At 48.8% G+C, this 22,359-nt stretch overlaps 1 protein-coding gene across 4 annotated transcripts in view; it reads right to left on the bottom strand.

Annotated features, from left to right (window-relative positions):
- Window positions 1-11,589, bottom strand: part of Pknox2 (PBX/knotted 1 homeobox 2) — a 74,961-nt gene extending 63,372 nt beyond the window's left edge. For all 4 annotated transcript variants that reach the window (XM_035443574.1, XM_035443573.1, XM_035443572.1 and 1 more), the window contains exon 1: window positions 11,503-11,589. In XM_035443574.1, coding sequence (XP_035299465.1) covers window positions 11,503-11,589 — 87 coding nt within the window. The remainder of the gene's footprint in view (window positions 1-11,502) is intronic.
- Window positions 11,590-22,359: the final 10,770 nt, after the last annotated feature.

The raw sequence follows: 22,359 nt of genomic DNA on the forward strand, positions 1-22,359 counted from the left end.
ACATTCTAGGCTCACAAAGAGCAGTGCCTGGCAGCATGGAGGATTTGGCAAGATCATTCATCTGGCAGATTAGGAAAATATAGTGTAATTCACCTGGGCAACGCATCTCCCACTGTATGTGGCCTGGTGAACAATACCTCACAGACCACAATTAAAGGATGGATGTCAGCATGAGGGAGGTTTCTAGGCAAAGGCCACATGCTTCTTTCTTTTGGTCATTTTTTTTTTAAACATTTTTCTTGGCCATCTGAGGAAATGTTCAACAAATTTGTGGATGATGAGAAACTTGGACCCAACAGGTCTTTACAGATTTGGACAATAGGGCAAACCTAATAAGATTATTTTTCATCTAATAAGTTAAAATTGAACATTTCTAAAAATAAAACACAATCAATAATGTAAGTGCAGAACAGGGGATACAGGGGCTGGCATCGATGCATTAGCTGATGGCTAGCTCGATATAGCCAAGGTGTAATGTGTCTGTGAGCAAAGAACAAGCAAATCCCAACATGAAGTAATGCTGCTATCTGAGGATGCACTAATGAAAGCCTAGCATACACAGAGCGAGGAGTTTAGGATCCGGTTCCTCTTCGGATTAAACAAGTACATGAAGGCACGTCCAGGGGACAGCAGTCCAGCATGGGGAAGGGATTCTGTAGCTTGTTGTGTGAAGACTATCCAAAGAAACCTAGAATGTGTAAGCATGGTTTGGTAAGCAGGGGAACAGGGAGACATGAGATTCCCCCATCAAATATCTGAATGAGGGGATTATAATGAAACATGAGAGCTGTAGAATGTACTCTAGTCATAAAGCAAGCACAACTACACTACAGCTCATCTGAGGGTAAAATGTCAATGCACTGGTACATTCTGCTGTGCCCACTAAGTCAACTGTCTGGTGTCCTTGAAGGAATCCACAGAGGCCTCTACTAAGTCGAGCCTCTAGAGCAGAGAAGGGTGAAGGAGGTACTCCTCTGCCCGACTGGGGAACGGTAGTGGAAGGCCCTGATGGGATAAAGATGAATGCTCAGAATAAAAATTAAATCAAAATCAGTCATTTGCAGATCTCCCGAGAGACCCTGAGAGGCTGTTAGAGGGTGGGAGAGACCAGAGCTGGTTTGAGAAGGAGGATGACTCAAATTTATGTGGCTCAGAGGGGCCAATTCAGCAAAATCTGCATTTCTTTCTGGTTTGGAGGATGAATGTTTATTTCCAAACAGGTTTCGTTTGCTAGCCATTTCCAAAGACCTGGAATTCAAGTGGGACCAGCCACTGTTTACAAGGTCAGAGACCCTACAGGGATATGGGGGTAATTTGAAATCTGCATTAGGTAGGGGCAGCAAAGTCTAAAGAGTGGGAGCAGGGGGAGAGTCTGGGTGAACCAGAGCAGGGCATGGCTGTTAAATGGCCCCATGGAACTGCCTGTGAAAACTGATGGTTGAACTTTTCGGGAATTTTGCAAGCTGGTTGACGTCTGGGTGCCTTGAAATTGGCCACGGTGGGAGCACTTACAGCAAGGAAATTGGTGAATGGTGCAAATCAGGGCTGAACCCTCCTCTCCAACCCTTGCCCCAAGAGCCAATTGTTAGATATTAACCAGCACACCACTAATTCCTGGGTACTCCCCAAGTGACTTCCTTCCATTCTCCTCAGTCTGGCATGGGAAGAAACTAGCCTTACACTCACAGCTGGTCTCAAAGGGCAACTCCAGACCCTGATGTTTCCTTTAAGGAAATTCTACCTGAGAGGCTCACTGTAGACCAGGTGGGGAATAGCACTAATGCAAACATGCAGCACTGTCCCTTTAAAGGCAGAGGCAGCTAGGGCACAGAGGAGGAGAAAGGGCAGACTTAGCCCTGAGAGCAGGCTAAGGGATCAGAAAAGACTCAGGCAAGTGAAGCAGCCTGAGTCAGGCCTAGGGTTGATGAGCCTCTACCGGTTCTTAGCCACATGTTTGGCACAAGTCTCCTGACATTATTCTGTTTCCTACTGCAGGGGAAATTCCTGCTAACAGACTTCGAGGAGTAGCTAAGAGAACAAGATCATGTCTAGTGGACAGGGCAAGAGGGTGTTGGCCCTGGGGAGGCCCCTCTATGTGATTCTTGCCTCCTCTCTTAGCTGTGGGTCCTTCTTGGATTGAAGACCCCAGGGCAAGCATCTGCCTGCTTCCCTTTCTGGGATGTGATAATCACCAAGCTTCCCTGGGTCCTCAAGATGGAACCAGCCAACCCAAATCCAAGAGCTCAAGCACCCCTGCCCCAATTATTCTCCTTCTCCTCTTCTTCTTCACCTCCTTCTTTCAGTATGTACATGGATGTTTTGCCTACATGTATGTTTGTATAGCACATGCAGATCTCCTGCAATTGCAGTTACAGACAGTTGTGAGCTGCCATGTAGGTTCTGGGAATTGAACCTAGCTCCTCTGGAAGAGCAACGAGTGTTCTTAGCCTCTGAGCCATCTCTTCAGCTCCCTTGTCCCAGTTCTTAAGTGATATTTCCTCTCTCCCTCCTATAAATGGGAAGGGTTGAGGCTCATGAATACACAAACAGATATACAACATCTAGAGATCCAACCACTCTGACAGTCTTGTCTTTATACCAGGATGAGTAGAAGAATTTTTGGGTGGATGTAAGAGAGTCCAGAAAGTGCCACTCTTCCTGCCCTCACTAGTACTTGTATGACACCTTTCATTAAGCACCCCCCTTCTCCAGTTGTAAGGGAGGAGCCGCCCATCAGAGTCTCCCTGAATAAGAAAAGTTTACAGCAGCCTTTCATGTGTCATTCTTCAGTCCATTTAACAGACAAGAAAACAGACATGCACGCAGCTGAAGAAACCTGGAGACCTTTGTTGCCTGTGTCTGTTACCCAACAGACCTCTCACACAGAATTTCAAGTCAATTTGCCCAACAATGATTGTGCTAAAAAACACTTCTAACAGGTAGAACCTAAGTAGAGAAATGTGGAGGGCTTATTAGCCCAAAGTGGCCTACTGCTGTGTTGATTTTTCTCTTGGAGGCCATAGAAGAACGGATCCTTGGGAGACTCTGAGCTAGAGGGAAAAGCTGATGGCTAGAGGCTTCAACCCTTAGCTCCAAATTGCAGTCAACTGCCAAAACCCACTAGGAATTCTGCTCTGATACTCACAGAGGTGGAAGCCCATAGCCTTGAGTAGAGAAATGGAGCAAACTCATCCTAGCATGCTAGAAAGGCACTGTGTACTAGGGAGAGCAGAGCTTTGAGCGTCACATAAAAGTGGTTTTGGCTGGGTGGTGGCACATGCCTTTAGTCCCAGCACTCGGAAGGCAGAGGCAGGTGGATCTCTGTAAGTTCAAGACCAGCCTGGTCTACAAGAGCTGGTTCCAGGACAGCCTCCAAAGACACAGAGAAACCCTGTCTCAAACAAACAAACAAACAAACAAACAAAAATTCAAAAAGGTTTTGAATCTCATCCTTGATTCTGACTGCTGAGCAGCTTTGCATCTGTAACTTTCCCTTCTGATGCTTTATCTGAGGAACAGTGATGTATCCTACCCCTCTCCCTGCTGAGAGGGCAGCTGTCCCTTTGATGGAGTTGTCCTAAATATATGCTTCTCTTATTGGTTAATGAATAAAACACTGATTGGCCAGGGAGGTAGATAAATGGGGCTAGGAGACAGGAGAATTCTGGGAAGTATAGGCAGAGAGCAATCATCATGTGAGCCCAGCAAGAGAGGACGAGAGTCAGGCGTTCTCTGGTAAGTTAGGCCATGTGGAAATACATAGATTAGCAGTTATGGGTTAATAATTAAGACAGAGCTAGCCAATAAAAGCCCAAGCCATTGGCCAACAGTTCATAATTAATATAGCGTCTGTGTGTTCATTCAGGGCTGATGAGGCTGTAGGACCAGGCTGGAGGGAAGAACCATCCATAACAGTCCCTTTGTGGAGCTGACAGAGACACCTTGGAGTGGGCAGGGCACCTGCTCTCTGCTTGCATGGCCTGGTCGCATGGTTCCAGTTATCTGCCAGCTTGTCTCACTCTCCTGTCAGACTGAAGGATGTGTGAGGGCAGTGGCCAGATCTTGCACATTTACTGTTGTAGCCTCACTGTCGGACACAGCAGCATCCAAACTCTATGGAATGTGGGAGTGACTGGTGTGGAGCAGCTAGGACTTCCCATCATGCACCACTACCTTTCTAGCTGATCCCAAATGCCTCAGGTCATAACAGGGAGGCCTACAGTCTGACTGCAAACTGGCTGGAGTAGTGGGCACCCTGCTGTGATTTGGAGCTAATGGATGTGATCAGGTGGCATCTCCTTTACATCTGGCTGTGTCTGCCTGTGAGACTTGGGCAAATTCTTCAGTCTTTTCTGATCCCTGTCTATAAAATGGGAATAATTCTTTATACCTACAGTTAGGGATTGCTAGGTTGAAACAAGATAACGCATGGCAAAGCAGCCAGAACTTTGTAAGCCGCAGCATGGCAGTTGCTGTTAACATAATCTTTATATTTTAAATTCTGCACCCCACTAGCTGGCTGCCTTTCTCTCCTCTGTGGGTTGCCCTGGGGTCCTGTGACATCAGTGTTCCTCCGCCCAAGGAACCCACTCTGTAATACTCCCAGGGAAGTGGGGTAAGTGTGGGCTTAGGAACAGAAAATGGGGCCACAGGATGACAGAGACAGACACTGTCATTGACTGTCCCCTTGGCGCAGGTGACTCAGTTCTGTGGAGACCCAGTTGCCATCTCTGTTTAACAGAGTGAATACTACCTCTCTCCATGTCTGCCAGGAGGCCATATAAGAGCATGGCAAAAAATAGGTGCTCGGCTAACTGCTTCACAGCACTTTCTGGGATTACTTGCAGTGCTGGGGATGGAACCCATGACCTTGTGCATGCAAAGCAAGTGCTATACCTGAGCCTTGGGCCACTAAGCACTGTTGATGTTTTCTTCTGCCAGTCTTCCCCTGAATCCATGCCCCACTCTCTGCCATACCCTTTTGAGAGACCCCAGGGCCCACACCTCCTGGGTTTCCGCACCACACACAGTATTGTTCTTGTGGGTCTTTGGTCAATATCTTTTTCAGGTTCCTTGCTACAAACCTTGATCAACCCATACCTGTACCTTCTAGCAAGATCCTTCTAAGACACAATCCCCTCCTCCTCTGAGCCCTAGACCTGGCAGGAGAAAGTCAGGATGAGCAGTCCTAAAGGAGCCCGACAGATTCTGAGTGGGTCTATCCCAATAAGGGTTGCAAAGGCTCCAGACAGCAACTGCCACTCCCTCTAGTGCAGGAAAAAGCCAGCATGGGTTCGTTTTTCCTAGCACCCAGTAGACAGTCCAAAGACCTGCCTGGGAGAGGGTCAGAGCTTGAAGCCATTTGGTAAACAGCAGCTTTAGGCAGAACAGGTGGGAGGCAGCATCGGGCACCGCCAGTGTTGGAGAGGAAAATAATGGTCTCAGAGTGCTCTAAGCCGGGTCAGTTCACTGAACCCCAGCAAGGGGACCAACACTCTTCTCTACGCTCTTGCCCCTCACACCCCAGTGCTCTGGGCTGTCCAAGCATGTCTGATGATTCCCATGGCTGCCTCTGTAGGAAGGAAGCATCCTCACTCCTTCTCTCAAGCTGGAGTCCTGACTCTCCCAAGATTCCATTCATTTCTCCACACTCCGCAGGATCAGGCAGCCTTGACCTCTGCCTCCTCTGTATGTATATACAGTCTCAAAATCTGTGCACTTTGGGTGGATAGGTTTCCCAGCTCTAATGTGTTGTTAAAGGACTGAATGGAGGACAGAATGAGTGAGTGCTAGTTAAAAGGCTCCTGACAAACAAGAGGCTACAGAGGGCTCCTCAAAATGTCTGCAGTCACACTAGCGAGGGGAAGCAGTGACAGAATCGGGACAGCACTTGGCAGTGAAGGGTTTCTGGGACAAAAGACCTGAGTCCCCTCCACCAGGATCCCTGGGCCAGCTAGCCAGACAAGTCCACAGAAGCGTTAGGGTGTAGTGCAATGAGGGGGGGAGATGTCCTTGACTAATTCGTAACACACAGCTTTCTAGGCAGTGGGTTACAAAAGCAAGTCTTATCCATTGCTGTGTCCCCCTAACTGCATACCAGGGGTATCGCTGAGAGGAAGCTGTAACAGAGGCCAGGAAAGGGATAGAAACCCTGTCTCACACTTCTCAGCTTTGTACAGTTTCGGGGGATGTGACCACTCCCCTCCTTTCCATTCATTTCCAGAGGATCCCTTACTTCTGTCACGGTCCTAAGCCAGCCAGGGATTCCAATAGCCGCTAACAGAGTCTGATAGTGTGCATGTGTCTATCCTGTGAGTGAGTGAGTGTGTGTGTGTGTGTGTGTGTGTGTGTGTGTGTGTGTGTGTGTGTGTGTTCTTAGCTGGAAAAACATATCTGATATGCCTATTGTGTTCCTAATAAAAAAGTAATTAAAGTTCAATCCCATCTGGGCCATGGAGATGTGCAGAAAGATGCAGTAAGGAATCAAGCCAGAGCATACTGAGCAGACGCCGAGAAAGCCCATCCCAGGTTCACACTACAGCGTTCACCGGTTACAAGGCAAGAGGGACACCAGTTCCACCCCTGCAGACACCAAGGCCCCACCAGGGCAGGCACTCTAGTTCTGCACCTCTGATACAGGGCACACAGTTGGCAAGGCCCGCAGGAAGCACTCAACGTTCGTTAGAAAGATGAGCGAATGGAGGAGATGGTTACTGAAATTACCCGCCTGATGTTGTGTAATATGCAGCAGCAGCAGGGCGAGGGGCCTCCCCAAGATTCCTGGGTGTCTGCTCTGGTGGACATCCTACTCTCCAGACCACCAACTCCGACAGCAACAGGAGTCCTGGGGTCTTACTCACCTACCCCCTCCTGCTAGGGCACAGGGACACTGAATCAATTCAAGGGTGCCACAGGAAAGGACATGCCAAGTGCTCTCTGCCCCGCTGCTGACTTGGATCACCTGTTCCCTGATTTATTTTAGGCTTTGCATCCTTGGACCGCTAACTATTTTTGTAGCTCTTTAGGGCACTTGTCCTGCCTGCTTGGAGACAAGAAGTTAGACAATAAGATCTCTGCTTCTGATAACTACAGGAACTGAAGTAGTAAGTTAATCAAAGGCAAACCCTAAACCGGGTCCTAAGCATGTTTCAACACAGGCTTTCTAGTCCTGGGGCCAGTCCACCATCTCCTATGCAGGATCACAAAGGACCCAGCTAGACCTGAAGTTTGCTTCTGCCTTTCTATGCAATGAAGAATCTAGGTCTAAAGACATGGGTGGCCCAAGCAGGCAGGGAGAAAGGTCATTGAATATAAAGGGAAGAAAGGCCCACAACAAAACAAAGAATCTGTTTTGATGAGTCAAATCGAAGGAAGATGGGTCTCCCATATGGTCCCTGAGGTGTTGCCCCCAGGGGCAGAGGGAACTGTCAATCATAGCTACAGAAAGGGCTTAGGGGAACTTTCAAAGCAGATGAATTAACTCTATGCTGCAAAGTGAATGTGTTTCACAGGCAGCTGAGCAGAGGACCCTGCAAGGCAGGGGGCTCTAGGCCTTAAAGAGATGAGAGGGATGTAAAGGAGTGTGACAACATCTGAACCTGCTTGCCCGTCACAGCTGCATGGCCTGGATGGAGGCCATTCACAGCCAGGGGCCCCATCCACCCCCTTCTGCCTCGTTAATGAAACCAGCATGAGGATCCTAATGACTGATCAAAGCCTGGCCAGCTTCCCCATGCCTGATGCACCCCTGGTTCTGCTTGGAGCATCAGGGCTAGGATAGAGGGGAAGCCCAGGTAGTGGGGCAAGAGAGAATGCAGTGTAGCTGGTCTCTGCCTAGTCTTACCTTCCCCCTTGCAGGAAGGTAGGAAGGCACCACTTTGACCCTGGATATGAGCACAGTTTCCTTGGTGCCTGACACCATTCTCTTTACTCCGAGGGTTGCAGCAGGATAAAGCAGTAGAACTCTGTTTCCTCAAAGGGCTTCCTTCTGAAAGGAACTTCTCCAGCTGAGCCTGGATACTGAGTTCTCATTTTGCCATCTTGCGCTCTCTGATGAAAGGGGAAGACAGTTCTGAGTAAACTGCCCAAGTCCCTTCCAGAGCAAGTATTGCCATGTCATTCAATGTCAGCTCCCAGCTACCTGCTATCCATTTATTCCTAATCTTCCCTACCCACTGAGTGTCACACCCACCAGAGCTGAAAAAGGGTCCATTAAGATTTCTGCTTCCTGGTCAAATGTTCATGCAGCAGGGGTTTGTTGGAGATGTGCAGACAGAGAATATTAAACATTGAATATCTACACCAGTAGACCAGATGATTTAAATATGTGTCTTGCCTGTAAACCAAGAACATTTATGGAACAGTAGGCATGTGTGTGTGTTTGATGCAGAGAAGGGTGGGGCTTGCTGCCTTGTGTTTTCTGGGGCTTGGTAAGGGCAGAGAAGCTGTTGCCCTCACTAGCAAATCCATTTCCTACAATTGCTGGTGGGGCTACAGAAGGGAGAAATTGGCATGGTGGAAGACACTACACAGTCATATGCTGCCTGACAAGAAACAGGAAGGCTTCAAGGTGTTTCTGAGGTGGAGAGAGAGGGGATGTGAATGAAGGGTACAGCAAAGGGACATGACTTTGAGAGTTCCATTGAAGTCAGCAGCATCTCTCCGGTAGTAGTGAAGGCTGTAAAAATCCCAGTGACTGTGACGGCCAGGCTCATTGTGACAGAGTTGCGTAAGAACAGAAACGGTGATACAGGAATCAACATGACACACTGAACTGAGGGCCCATACATCTTCACATCCAACCTTCCTGTAGACAACATTTTCATTAACCAATCTTTATAGAATTCTGATTTTGAGCAATCCACCCCTATCTCCTCAGTGCATAAAATGAGGGTCTGGATCAAGGGCATTGACACAGCACAATGGAATTGAGGTATTACAGTTTCTTTTGTTTTTGTTTTTTAAAGGCAAAAAATATACTAAAGAGTGATCTAAAGAGAAACCAGAGTATGAGGTATTGGAGTTACACACTAGAGGGCGCTGCTGCTTCAACAGAATTCAGCAGAAAGCCACAGGAAGGAGGAAGTCCTCTGCTTGAAGGATTCTACTGGGTTGTTGTTGTTGCAATTTCTAAATATACAATCAGTCTTTAGAGCATAATAAACAGGATGATGTCCTTATGAGAAGTCACAGAGTTTCCCCCAGACAAACTCAAACAGCCCAGAGAGGCTAGAAGCCACTTAGCCATCATACCACTTTGGCTTATGCCCAAATAGCATGGGGCCATAACCATTAATGCTTCTCTACTAAAATGGAAAAGGGAAAAAAAGTCTCCCTCATTTTTAATAACTTTATTCCCCAAACTTCAAAATGAAAATTGCCAAGTTAAGAACTTGCCTAGAAAAAAAATTCTAATTTATTATAAAGAAGGTCCGGGGCTTGGGAATTTTTTAATGCAGATTCCTAATTTTCCAAAGTGACATTCTCCTGTGCATTTGAATAGATTATGCTCAGTATTGCTAGCCCTTAGCACAACGGGAACATTATTAAAACGATTGCAAGGGTCTCCGAGGAGCGGCTCTGCTTCTCGCTCCCTTTCTCATTTTGGGGACTCCATATCAGAGACTGTCCATTCCTTGCCTGTGAAAGAAACTGGGTTTCCGGGGAGGTGACATAGAGTAGTGTCACACAGGGAACAGAAGTCACAAGATTAGACCTGAAGGGGTAATGAAAGAGTGGGTCTCGTTTCCTGCGAGTCCCCATTTAAGATGAGTCCCCTGAGTGCCTGACCCACGGTCCTATTATAAGGCCAGGCTTTCCCGAAGACACTGTGTCAGAGAGCAGCTGGTTCCTTAGGATAATGACATTACAAGGGAAATAGAGCAGAGTTCTCCCCTGAGAAGCTGGAGTTAGCTCTCGAAAGCTGAGAGGGAGGAAGGCAGGGGGATCAGCTGCATGGGATTCGAGTGGGCAAACTCATGTGGAGAACCACCCTGGAGCTAAAGGACGGGGAACCGGACCTGTGGGACCATCTGACTCCAAAGGCTGGTACCCCGGGACCAGAGAAAGCAGCTTTTCTTCCATGGACCAGAAGCTGCTGCTGCTTTTGGCCTCCGTTTGGAAACCTTCCCCCTGCTTCCTCCACCCACTCCATCACTGCCTTAACCCTTCTTCCGTAGCCTCCATCCTCACCCCATTTCTTAAGGTTGACGAGACCGAGAGAAGGAACATGAAGGTCCTGTGTAGAGCAAACCTGGAGACTCAAGGACATGGTCACTGAATGATGCGTGGTTTTGTACTTTCGGGGAGAGGTGTCAAAGATGGTCAGCAAAGTGGCCTCATATCATCTGGCAATGTCCCAGAAGCTGGCAGTGACATTGTGCACAGGACAGCTGCTCTAGGTTCACACTAAGCTGGGGCACCAAGAGGTCATAGGTCCTAATTCAAACAAAGTCCCCTGCCCTGTCTCCACATCCATGTGGCCTATGAGGATGACTATGCTTGAAATGCTGGTGTGCAAGGGATGGAGAAGGGCAGAGGATGGTCGCTGCAGAGAGGGTGGACTGACACACAGCAGGGCTTCCCTTGGTTAACCGCCAAGTAAGCATTCTAATGGGTGCAATTCCCACGATACGTGCCCAGTAGGTAATTATTGAATTGGTATGGACTGGCCAGACTTTCTCCTAGAGAAAGGAGGAGAACACCAGGTAAAGGCCAAAAGTGAGGACTCTCCTGTGAAAGCGCAGCCCCCGAACTCAGGCTTTTGGAGACTTAGGGGCTGGTGGCAGGTACCTAAGGTAGAGACAAGATGGGTCTCAGGGAGTCCAGCAGCCCAATCCACACAAGCTAGAAGCTTCCAGCAAAAAAAAGTAAAAAAGCAAAAAGCCCAGAGGGAACCACAGTAGTGGGAAAGACACTGCTGCTGAAGGTCACAGGTTTTGCAACCAGGGAAGGAGTCTCAGAAGAACTTGGAACTGAACTAATGATGGAAGATGGGAGCTGAAGTGAAGACATGGACCATGAATCCTGTTTATTCTAGGTGGAAGCCCAGCAGAGCCCCAGGAGATTCTCCTAACAGGCAGATATCTGGACACCAGTCTGATGGGCTCAAGAGACCAGGGGAAGGGAGATCTGGTACTGGAGTAAGTGGGAAGTCTAAGCACTCACAAGCAGACTGCACATGTATCAGATCTCCAGTGTGAATTTTGCCCTGAGCAGGACTAAGGGCTTCAGCTGTACTTTTCAATGTCTGCAGGGTGAGAGTGGCAGACAGGTCTATGATTGCAACTCCAGACTAAGGTCCTAGTGACAGAACTAACCCAGGCAGTGTCTGAACCTGGTGTTTTGTCAAGTTCAACGACTCTTCAAGATCTGTATTCACCAGAACAGACTCTCCAAAGAAGCCTCCTCAGGGCTGCCAGGTGCGCCCGAACATCCCAGTTCCACCCTCACATGGGATTCCCAAGGCTACCACACCTCCCCATTCTTCCCTGGCACACTCACCTGGGGGCTGTCCTGGTAGGGTGGGGGAGGGACATTCTGCGTGGCCATCATTGTCAGAGCTGGGGCTGGGGAGGCATGTTGCATCATGGGATTGATTCACATGGAGGATCTGTGGGCAGAAGAAAAGGGGCCGCAAAATTAGTACAGAGGAAAGGCAACTGAGGAACCAACGAGCTCCACGTTTTCTCCCACTGGAACACCTGGATTTGATGGGCTAGTCAGGGACTGGAGGTTCTTCAGGAGAACAAGTCAGAACTGTGGGGGGGCTAGGTAGAGAGGGGTTTGCGGTGCTATTTTGACTCAAAAGAAATAATATTCAAATGACATGCAAAACAATCTGTGCCCTGCAGTGATGCTCTTTGCTCAGCATCAACTCTGGCCTGGTTGGCAAGGGGAGGCAGTGGGTAGCTCAGCTGGTGGCAGGCCAACTTCACCTCTCCCCCTCTGACAAGGGCGCTTCCTCGTCAACCCTTCCCACGCACTCAGGAGAACCATCCATCAGCATTCCCCTAGGCCAGAAGCCCATCTGCCTCCAACTTCCACACTCAGGGTCTCCAAGTGCCAGACCTACCCTCCCAAGTGTGCTCATCACACCCCCTAGTGGTAGCAAGGGACATGGGCCATCTGCCCTCTTCAAGACCAGTTCAGAGGCAATGGCATGGAGGTTTGGGGGAAGGGAAAGAAAAGGAAGTTAATCACTTCCTGGTTTTCTTAGGTGCATACTGTGACCAAGACTTTCTTCAGTTTCGGTTCAATACAGAGTCACCAGTATATAGAGCCAGAATGCCTCTTACATCGGAGGGGACAGGCCATGAGTGTGTGTGTGTGTGTGTGTGTGTGTGTGTGTGTGTGTGTGTGTGTGTGTGTTTTACAGGTCTGTTTCACTTCACCCCATTCCACCTCATCACCAGTAAACGAACATCCCCTTTGGGGCCTCAAAATTTCTCCTTGAACTAGACCATGATTTGTAAGTGGAGACAGCCTGGCAGTGCCACCCCAGGAAACAGAATGCCTAGAGAGATGCTGAGCTGCAGTGGATGCTCTGAAATATTTAGAGCCAGACTCTCACAGGCTAGTTGCTGATACAGCACTGTCCAGCATGGTGCAGGAAAGCCCTAAGAACATGGAGCGGTGAAAATCGTGTCCTGGGCAGAGGGGGCTGGTGAGCTACAAGTCTTTATGAGCCAGTGTTCAGACGTCCTCTCTCTCCCTGAGGGCATGGGGGCATTGGGGGGCATGCTCTACCAGTCTTCCCCTTCCCAGGACCTTCCAAAATGTTCACATACCTGAGGTCTATAGCAACTTAAAGGCATCTCAGAGGTGCCATTAAAAAAAGATGTGGGTCTCTGGAGTGTGTATGTGTTTGTGTGTGTTTGTATATACACATGTGGTTGTTGTTACTATTGCTCCTTTCAGGGAGGGAAAGGAAGGACTACCTTGGCCTGACCCAAGTCTCCAAAGTACCAGGCATGCTCTGACCTCAGGTGCACACACAAAGCAGCGAGGATTCATGTTTCATTCAACAGATGCTTATCACATATCAACTCTGTGCAGGGACCGGTGCTAAGGAGTGGAGCCAGATCTTCTCTCCAGGGGGTATGATTGGTAGAGGGAGGTGATAATTTGGCAGGAAAGAAGACAGTAAAGTGTGTGTGGGGTGACAGTGCAGGGAGCAACAGCTTCCTAGACAGAGTGATCACCCTGGCTTCAAAGCCTATATTTCTCTCCATCAAGACCTGCCTCAGAGGACAGGCCACGGCCTTGCCTTGAGTCCATCGCAACATGACGGGCACTGAGACCCAGGCTATCCTTTGCATAGGAACCTAGGAGAGAGCAGAGTGGGAGAGCCTGTCTCCTCTGTCAGGAAAATGATGAAGATTTGTCTTCATCGCCAGGCTTTGTGTGGGTTGCTGTCAGCCATAGCAAGGGCAGGCTAGAGAGAATTCCAGAAGGAAAAGGAGGAGGCAGATTATTTCATCTTCCTCTGTCCCCTTTGCAGTGCTAGAAATGGATCCCAGGACTTTGTATTGTTCTAAGTGTGTGCTCCACCACCGACCTACACCCCTAACCCAGAGGCAAATTTCTTGAGACATTAGAAAGACCTTCCAAATGAAGACTCTTGAAGGGAGGCAGCCTGGTGTGGTGGCACGCATCTGTAATCCTAGCACTTGGGAAGCAGAGGCAGGAAGGCACAGCAAGTTTTGAGGGCAGCCTTGTCTACATAGTGAGTTCCAGGCCTGTAGGGCTACATAGTGAGACACTGCTTCCCTACCCCGTCTGTCCCCCAAAAGACTTGATACTAAAGCGAGTATATGAGCTCTCTTTTAAAACCTCAGAGAATAAGGAAATAGACATATTGGGGGTTGTTAAGAACTCGGTTAGATAAAGCAGCTTTGACTGAACCTAGGGTTTGGGGCATCTGGTGGAGTCGTAGTGAGACAAGACTGGCAAAGCATCAGTCTTGGATGGTCTTTGACTGAAAGGGCTGAAATGCCAGAAATCTCCAGGAGAGGGCGCACATGGCAGAGACACTGATGGAGCAAAATCCAGGAAGGATTTTCCTGAGCCTGTTGGAGCAACTGTTTTTCTTTTCTTCTTTCTTCTTTTGGATTTTCGAAACAGGGTTTCACTGCATAGCCTTGGCTGTCCTGGAACTTTCTCTATAGACCAGGATGGCCTCGAATTCACAGAGATCTGCTTGCCTCTGCCTCCCAAGTGCTGGGATTAAAGGTGTGTGCCACCACAGCCAGGGGTGGCAACTGTTCCTTTTACCATTGGGTTTGAGTCTTTTAATAACTTCATTCCGTAAAGGAGAAACTCAAGGCAAAGAAAACTCAAAGAAACTCAGGAGAATTTTGGTTAGACAGAAAAGTCATAGTCCCCATTCTTTTGCTCAGGATCCCACAATGGAGGCAGGGGTCAGTTAAGAGACCTGTCCCTCAATAATGTCTGTGGCGGAGCAAGGAAGGATAGCCATGAGTGCTTTGCTCCTAGAATCAACCATCCCCGAAGCAGAAACATTTTTCAGTTCTGAGCCTGCAGGCTGGGCAGCAGGGAGCCCAGACGCTCTGGCCACTCCCCTTCTCTGAAGTCACCATAAGCCCCTCAGCCACTCACTGCCCATTGCCCTCTAAGGATTTCTTCTGCAAGAGAAAGGGAGGCCTTTTCAAAAGAGGCTTAAGTTACTCTCTCTGCTGGTACAAGAAGCACAGAAGTTTCTGGAAACTTGACCCTGGCGCTCAGCTGCCATGAGATCCCGTCCCGTCCCCGTCCCCGTGTTCCCCCCCCCTCGCCCCCCGCCGCCGCTCATCCCAGGAGGCTAGCTGTACCCTTAATCCCTCCACTCACACATATACCCCCATGTGGCTTGATCTCCCTTGATAGGGCATAGACCCCATCCTGGAGAGGAATGTGGGGATCCGACTGATCCTTCGTGTGGGAGTCCTTCAGCAATAGCTGGGGTCTTGAACCTGCTCTCTGCAGTTTCTTTGACAGCAGAAAGAGGACCCACTTCAGGGCTCAGGGCTCAGAGCTCAGGGCTCAGGGCTCAGGGCTCAGGGCTCAGGGCTCCAGGGCTTTTTTCAGCGGATCTCTGGGGTTGTTGGTCCTGTCCAGAGGCCCTCTCATTTCTGTCACCAGACACCACACCAGGGCATTCAAGGGACCACAGCCAAGGCGGTAATCGGAGGGCTCTGAGGAACATTTACCCTGGAGAATGTCCTCGCTCTGTAGGCTCTGCTTGAGAATTTTCTCTTTAATGCTGAACCGTTTATTACAAGGCACCTACGGGGTGGGGGAATCCCACACAGCATTTGACTTCACAAGACATCCAGGAGGAGGAAATTTGTGTCACTGGTACTGTCATCAAAAGGAACTCAAAGTTCCATTTTGCAGGCCCAGGAGCCAAGTGAGGCAGTGGGGGACTAGGGCCACAAAGGCAGGCACAGAAGAACCTCCACGTTGAGAAACAGCAATGTGTAGCTTAGGGATGCCCCTCTCTCTGCATTCTTAGCTCCAGCTTCCCAGAGCCAGCACCATGATGCCCTCAGACTGGAGCACAAACTCCAGAGTGTTGACAAACACAGGCTTAGAAAAAAAAAAAAATTGCCAAGCTCGTTAGAAGGAGCTCATTAGGACTTGTTGACATGAAACCCATTAGACCAATTAACATTCCATTAACGGCCCCGGGGCACCAAGGGGTTAATGCTGCTGGGCAGTAATTGGGCAGGGGTGTAGGGGTTGGAGGCTCAAGGCCTTAAGGATGAGAAACAAAGTCTAATTGGGAACTGTCTGGCCAGCTGGCCTGACAGCATTTGTTCCTGGCTTCTGACCCTAGCTGGGACTAAATTGTATCCTCCCATCCGGTGCTGAGGTAGGAGAAGGAAGGAAAACCCAAATTTGCTCTGGCCCCTCCCTGTCATGCTTCTCTGTTTCAGATTGGAGACTGGGCAGGTGGTTGACATAAGGACAAGGGGGAGGGGCACTTCTACTCTCTGACCCTGGTGGTTCTGTTTCTTCATCTGTGATATCCCCTCCTCCTCTCCCTGTGATTTTGTTTTATTCATTTTATTTTATATTTTATTTTTAAAACAAGGGTCTCCTTAGGTAGCCCAGGCTAGCCTTGGACTCAGTATACTTCTGTCTCGGCCTCTAGAGTAAGTTCTGGAATTGCAGATGTCCACCACCACATCTGGTTGGTCCATTATCTTTTTTAGCTCTGGGATGTGAGTGCCCTCTCCTCTTCAGGAACTGGTTTTCTGTCATGTTACCTACTTTTCCTAAGTAGAAAAACATGGGAAGTTACAGAGCCTAATGCATCCTTGGAGTGTTGGGGTAGTCCTGGGTGTTCTGCCCACCCTCAAATAAGCAGTTAAGAGAGCTCTCAGAATGTCTTCTAGGAGCCCTGTTTTCGCTCTCCCTCTCTCTCCCTCCCCCTTCTCTCCTACCCTCTTTCCCTTTCTCCCTCACTTCTCTCCTCCACCCTCCCTCTCTCCTTCCATCCGTCTCTCTAACTCCTCCTTCCCTGTCCTCCTCTTCCCTCCCTCCCTCCTCCCCTCTCTCTCTCTCCCTCCCTCTCTCTCTCTCCCTCCCTCCCTCCCTCCCTCCCTCCCTCCCTCCCTCCCTCCCTTTCTCTGTCTCTCCTTGGGTTTCCTTGCTCAGTACAAGTAGAGACTATGGAGGTCTGAGTCTCAATTTCCCAATCTGCAAAATCAGTTGAATGAGATTTACAAGGTCATCCTCAGTTCTTAAATCCCAGGCTCTAGTCTGTGCTTAGGGTCCAAAAGGCTAAATTCTACAACCTATAGACTTTCTTGTGCAGGTTACTTTTCCTTTTGGACTGCAGAATAAAAGAAGCCCCCAACATCTGCAGAAATAGCATCCCCATATATGCTTACTGACTCGAATGCCAACAATTGGATTGTGGCTTCACTCCAAGGGTCAGTAGTTCCCCATTTCTCTTCCTCCCCCACTTCACTTGTATGTGGAGGTGGGGGAGGGTCCTAAGGAACCGGAACCCTCCCTCATCCTAGTCTATAGCCTCCTAGGTTATTCCTCCACCTGCATGCCCAAAGCCTTCCCCTCTCTGTACAGCTGCCCAGAGCAGCGGTTCTGACGTCTAGACAGACTTGCAGGAGGCTGGAATAACACTGTGAGCTAGGAAGGAGGGACTGACAGGCTGCATTAGTAACCTGGCTGGCTTTAGCTTCTCCCTCAGGGGCAGCTGCCTCAACCTTGGCGCCATCACACTTTCTTTTCCTTCAGCAACAAGGCTTGTCCCCTGTGACAGACTCCAGTCCAGCTCCCTTCCCAGAAGCCACCTGTAGGTGGCGTCGTAGGGCCCCTCTTTAATTGCATTATATAATATAACCTGTTTACTAAATCAAGTAATCAGTCGCCTCAGGATTTACAGCTTCGGATGCGTATAGAGAATTGGACTTTGAGTCAAATTTAAAAACAAATAAAAATGAGAGGCAGCTGTTGCTGATAGTGTGATATTCATCTTTTGGAAACAAATTCACCCCAGTGCTATAAATTATGCCTGGAAAAAAAGTGTTGTTGGTGGGAAGGAATTGGCTAGGTCTCCTCTGCTGGCAACTCAGAGCGATGAATCTTGAAATAACGGTGTCAACCTGTCACTGATTTCATGTGACTCTGTGGATTTATCTAAAGAAACGCAGGCGTGCATGTACACACACACACACACACACACACACACACACACCCTGCTCCCTAGGTCTCTGTAAATCTCAGTAAAGACTAGAAACCACACGCTGGAAGCTGAGTGTCTATAGGAATTCTGTGGTCCCTGGGATGGATGACTGTAGTTAGCATAGAGAGAACAGGACAGGACAAGTCTGAGGCCAGTGGGGGATAAAGGAGGATGGAGTGGAAATGAGTTGTACCAGTGGGCCACAGAGTTCTAAAATGTGAACAGGGACTGTACAAGTTAGTTTTCCTGGTTGAAATGCTTTCAGAGGAGGGAGACACACAGGGTCTTTATGACGGGAGCTGAAGAATCTTTGGAGAAGACATAGGTACCCCAGGACCCTGACCCGTGAGTTATCACAGCTCGTCAAACACTGCAGCATCCACTGTACAAGATGACTCACGAGAGCACTGCTATTGCTTGGAGAAAGCCTCAGGACCAGAAGTCTGGTGACATGAAAACTTCCTACTACCTACTTCCTACTACCTTTGATTTCAGGATGTTGGGGCAAATGGCAGTCCTTCATTTAGTCAGGTCAAGCTCAGAGTGGCTCTTGGAAGCCAGGCACAGGATCTGTGGTCACATCACCATGAGAAAGACATGTGGTATAAGCACTGAGAAGGGCCTGCTCTCAAGTCTGATCCTTCCATTTCTGTGTCCCAAGGTTGGCTTGCTCTACAGTTACTCAGGTCCCAGGACACACACTGGCCCAGAGCCTAGGTCCTTGCAGAATGACACAGCCAGAAGGCCCCTTTCTCTAGTGCCCCTCTAGATTCTGCTTGGGACACTCAACAAGTATCTACAGATCTGAGCAGGAAGTAGCAATAACAGCAAGACCACCAAGCCCTCTGGCCACCTATAGCTCGCTGTGCTAGTGTTCCTTTGCTACCTTTCTAGGGTTTCCTGCATAGAAGGTGGTGCCAGGTCACACCCTAGTATCATGATGCTAGTCTCCAGGGAACAGGGTGGGGACACAGCAGATTCCTGAAGAGATGTGAAAATCCTTTTCCCTCTCTCCTCCATCAGCCCTAAGTGCCTCATGGAACAAATGAGTAATGCAGACCTCCTTTCGGCTCCTTGCCCCAAGGATCAGTCCCACTCCCAAGGCCCTCCTCACATCAGCTTTCTCCACCCCAAAGGCCACTTTGTTGTTTGCCCTTATCGGAACAACAACATGTCACCATGTAAGTGGACAAATGAGTCTTTTCCACATAGCCATTTATGATCCAGTCTAGAGATGAGTACCAGTTTGCTCTAGAAGCCAGCTCTGGAGTGTGTGCAGTGGTTATTTTTCCATTCCGTATCCCTTGGTATCTATTGCATTTGGGAGGGGGTGTTTAGTGGTCCCACAAGGCAAAGAGTTTAATTAAACAGGGTCTTGGTTTGGGCCCCCAGCCTTTGCTGGGAGCACTGGGGATTACTGAGAACCACAGTGCTTCATCACTGCCCTCAGCACCCTGTCACTCCTCAGTGGATAGAACTCAATTTCCTTGGACCCCAGTCTGGCCAGATGCCCCCACAGAAGAGCCTACTGTCATTCTCTGTCATCAGGAGGTGCATAGCTCTAACTCACAGGGCCCAGCTTATCAGGGTCCAGAGTTCACTGATTACCATCTCCCCTCAACTTTGCCTCCAGTTCAGCCATTCTCCAGTTTGGCCTGGAAACACAGACCTGGGTCCAGAGAGCCCCCCCCCCCCAGCAGCTGCTCCCACTTGATACCAGTTCAGCAGAGTGGTGGAGCCTCTGTCTCCTGCCTCCCTGCCTAGCTGTCACACCTTCAGTGGCTTCAAAAAGCCACTGATATATTTTACAAACTGAAACAGCAATTTAATTCCCCCTGATAGCAGCAATTGTCCATTAGATCCTCCTACTGAGGAGCTTAACAATAATTCCTTTCATCCAACTGCTTGCCTCTTCTTGATCTGAGAATCAATCCCATAAATAGCAGGCAAGAGTTTGCACATTGCTCTCCCCCTCCAGCTTTTAGCATTTTGATGAAGATTCTCATCTCTTCTTTAAGCACTTTACAACTTGGCAATTTTTCTCCCTTTGGTTCCTTTAAACAAAATAAAACAACACAAAACCAGAAAGGGGTGGTTGGGGGGTGGTGAGGGGGGCACGCTGGCTGTAAGGGGAAACATGGCGCTCGCTCCCAGCGCTTTCCCAGGAGAAAGGTTTGTTCTCCCTGCTGCTGCTGCTTTTGATACGTTAGGCTGCTGAAAAGTGGGTACCACTCTGCCCTGGTAGGGTATTGTTATCCTCTTAGACTTCATACTCACTGAAGTTGGGTCTTGCCTTTGCCAACTATGTTCAATTTACAGAAAATTTCCCCTCCCCAAACACTCTTCTGTCTTCTATCGCGCTCAGAAATAAAAGCAAGGGGAAGCCCAGCTGCTGGTCTAGGGTGAGGGCCTCAGTTCTCTGCCCACCCCTCAGGCAACCCTCTCACCTAAAAATAGAATTGTGAACTCTCCATTTTCTGTTTTGTTTTAAAACAGATGCTACTACTCACTACTGAGAATGACAGTGCCTGGTCACTTAAGTGGGGAGGTGCTGAGGACACCATGGATGGGAAAGAGGAACAGGCAAAGGACAGGGCCTTTGATTCAATTGTGTCTTTTCCTTTGCAGTTCAGCGATTAGCCACAGAGGAGAGCCCTCCAGATCCTCCACCGGGTGTTGGCGACAGTAGTTTGCCAGGGCACCAGGGAGATCCCGCTTGGCCTCCTGAGATACCACCACGTGTTCTCTCTTGTCTGCACACATGAAAAGAAACAAGTCTAAAGATGAACCCAGGGACTCAAAAAAACAGTCCCCCCTGACAAACTCGATTCCCTGGTTTATTGTTATTTGTGGAGAGCTGACAGTAGCTTCGGGAACAGAGATGAGAAAACAACGCAGGCCTGGCCCCTAAGGCTCACAACTCAACAGAGACAAACAGCTCAGAGGCTGGGGATCTAGGATGATGGAAGCCAGACGGCTACCTTCCTGATGCTCTGCCTGCCTCCCTTCACTAGTCTGAGGGCTGAGGGCAGTCCACCAACTTAAGGAAGAGGGGAAGCAGCAAAGGACTGGGGCACAGAGCTATGGACTCCAGAGCCTCTTCTGCTTGTTAGCTGAGACAATCTCAGATTCCCATTGAGCCAGAGAGTCTATAGAGGGCTTGCCAGGCCTATTCCTCTCTGAGAAACACCAACCTATATTCTCTGGCTGAATGGTCCTGGTCCCAAGTCTTTAAATTCACCTCTAGAAAAAAAAAACCAAAATGGTCAAGAAGCAACTTTTTGGAAACCACTGATCTCTGGACTGGGCTCTTATATGTTCTCATCAGTAGGTGCCCTACTCTGGTCCAGCTGGAATCCATGTTGGTCCATACTGCTTTTAGAATGGGGCATGGACCTTGACTCTATGTTCCTGATATCCCAAGAAACAGCCCACAGAGTGAGGAGGATGATAGCTCTGGTAGGAGGGGAAAGTGAGTCGATTCCTGGGCCCCAGACTCATACCCCTTCTGGCAAACATGTCCTCTGTGCCTGTAAGATGGACCCTCTATACTTTTTGCTATATTTCTTATCCATTAGGACAGTATTCTATATTTCACAACTCTGTCAATTCCTTCGTCAAAATTCTGCTCCAAACATTTTGACTATGAAGCCTTCCTTTCCATTCCACCCTAGGCCAGCATCATTCCAAGCCTTGCTACAGGGAGACATGGTGCACCATAGCAGGGCAAGTTGCTTCACACAATTCTAAATCATCACAAACTCCCTTCTCTACCACATGTCTTTTCTTGCTCAGTGACCTCTTTGCTCCCCAGGATAAATAAACTGGTGACTATGGCTGCCATGTTCCAGGTATTTTCTGTGGGGTAAAAGTGTATGAAATGTGAGTTCACAGATCTCTTTTCCTCATGCACAGCCCCGTATGGCTACTGATCCATTTCCCTGGCTTACTGTTAAAATGTAAAATGAGTACATCTGGGACCCTTTTGGTCCAGCTGCCATGTAGACCTCAGTGAGAATGGGTTTGTTAGCCCCTTCCCTTGTCACTAATTTTGATGCGAGTAAGACAGTAATATGGAATGAGTAACGACCACCATTTATTGTGGCCTTACCTTCAGTATGAATGTTTCAGGGTAAAAGTAGGAAAGGAGCCCAGCATAAAGAAGGCAGAGCTTATGAAAACAAGCTGCCATCTTAGACTTGGCCCTCTACTGAGGCTGTCCTTTGATTTTCATGTAGTCCAGACTTCTAAACATCCCATCATGTGGAAAACACTGGTGTCTTCTGTGTGTGATGTGGGTTTAAGTGACAGCTAATGCACGTGCTTCCCATACCTTCCCACAGCGGGGCTGCCTCTCCCTTCCCTGCTGTTCCTTCCTGTGGGAGCTGCTATCCTGGTAGCAAGCAGTGCTGGTCCAAATGTATGCAAATATTTGACTGCATTTTGCTCTTGTTATTTTATAGAAAAATGAATGAGTAGGAGATGAGAAAAGAAAGTGCTGATACCAGAGATAAGAATTGGGGGAGGGATGTCGTCTTGTAACTTGATAAAACAGAGACAAAGATGGAAGGCATTTAGCGTGCTGATAGCAGCAGAACTGGAGTCTCCTTCACTGGACTGTGTGCTCAATCAGGAAACGAAAAGAA

The sequence above is a fragment of the Cricetulus griseus genome, chromosome 4 (genome assembly GCF_003668045.3).
Source record: "Cricetulus griseus strain 17A/GY chromosome 4, alternate assembly CriGri-PICRH-1.0, whole genome shotgun sequence".
NCBI lineage: Eukaryota > Metazoa > Chordata > Mammalia > Rodentia > Cricetidae > Cricetulus > Cricetulus griseus.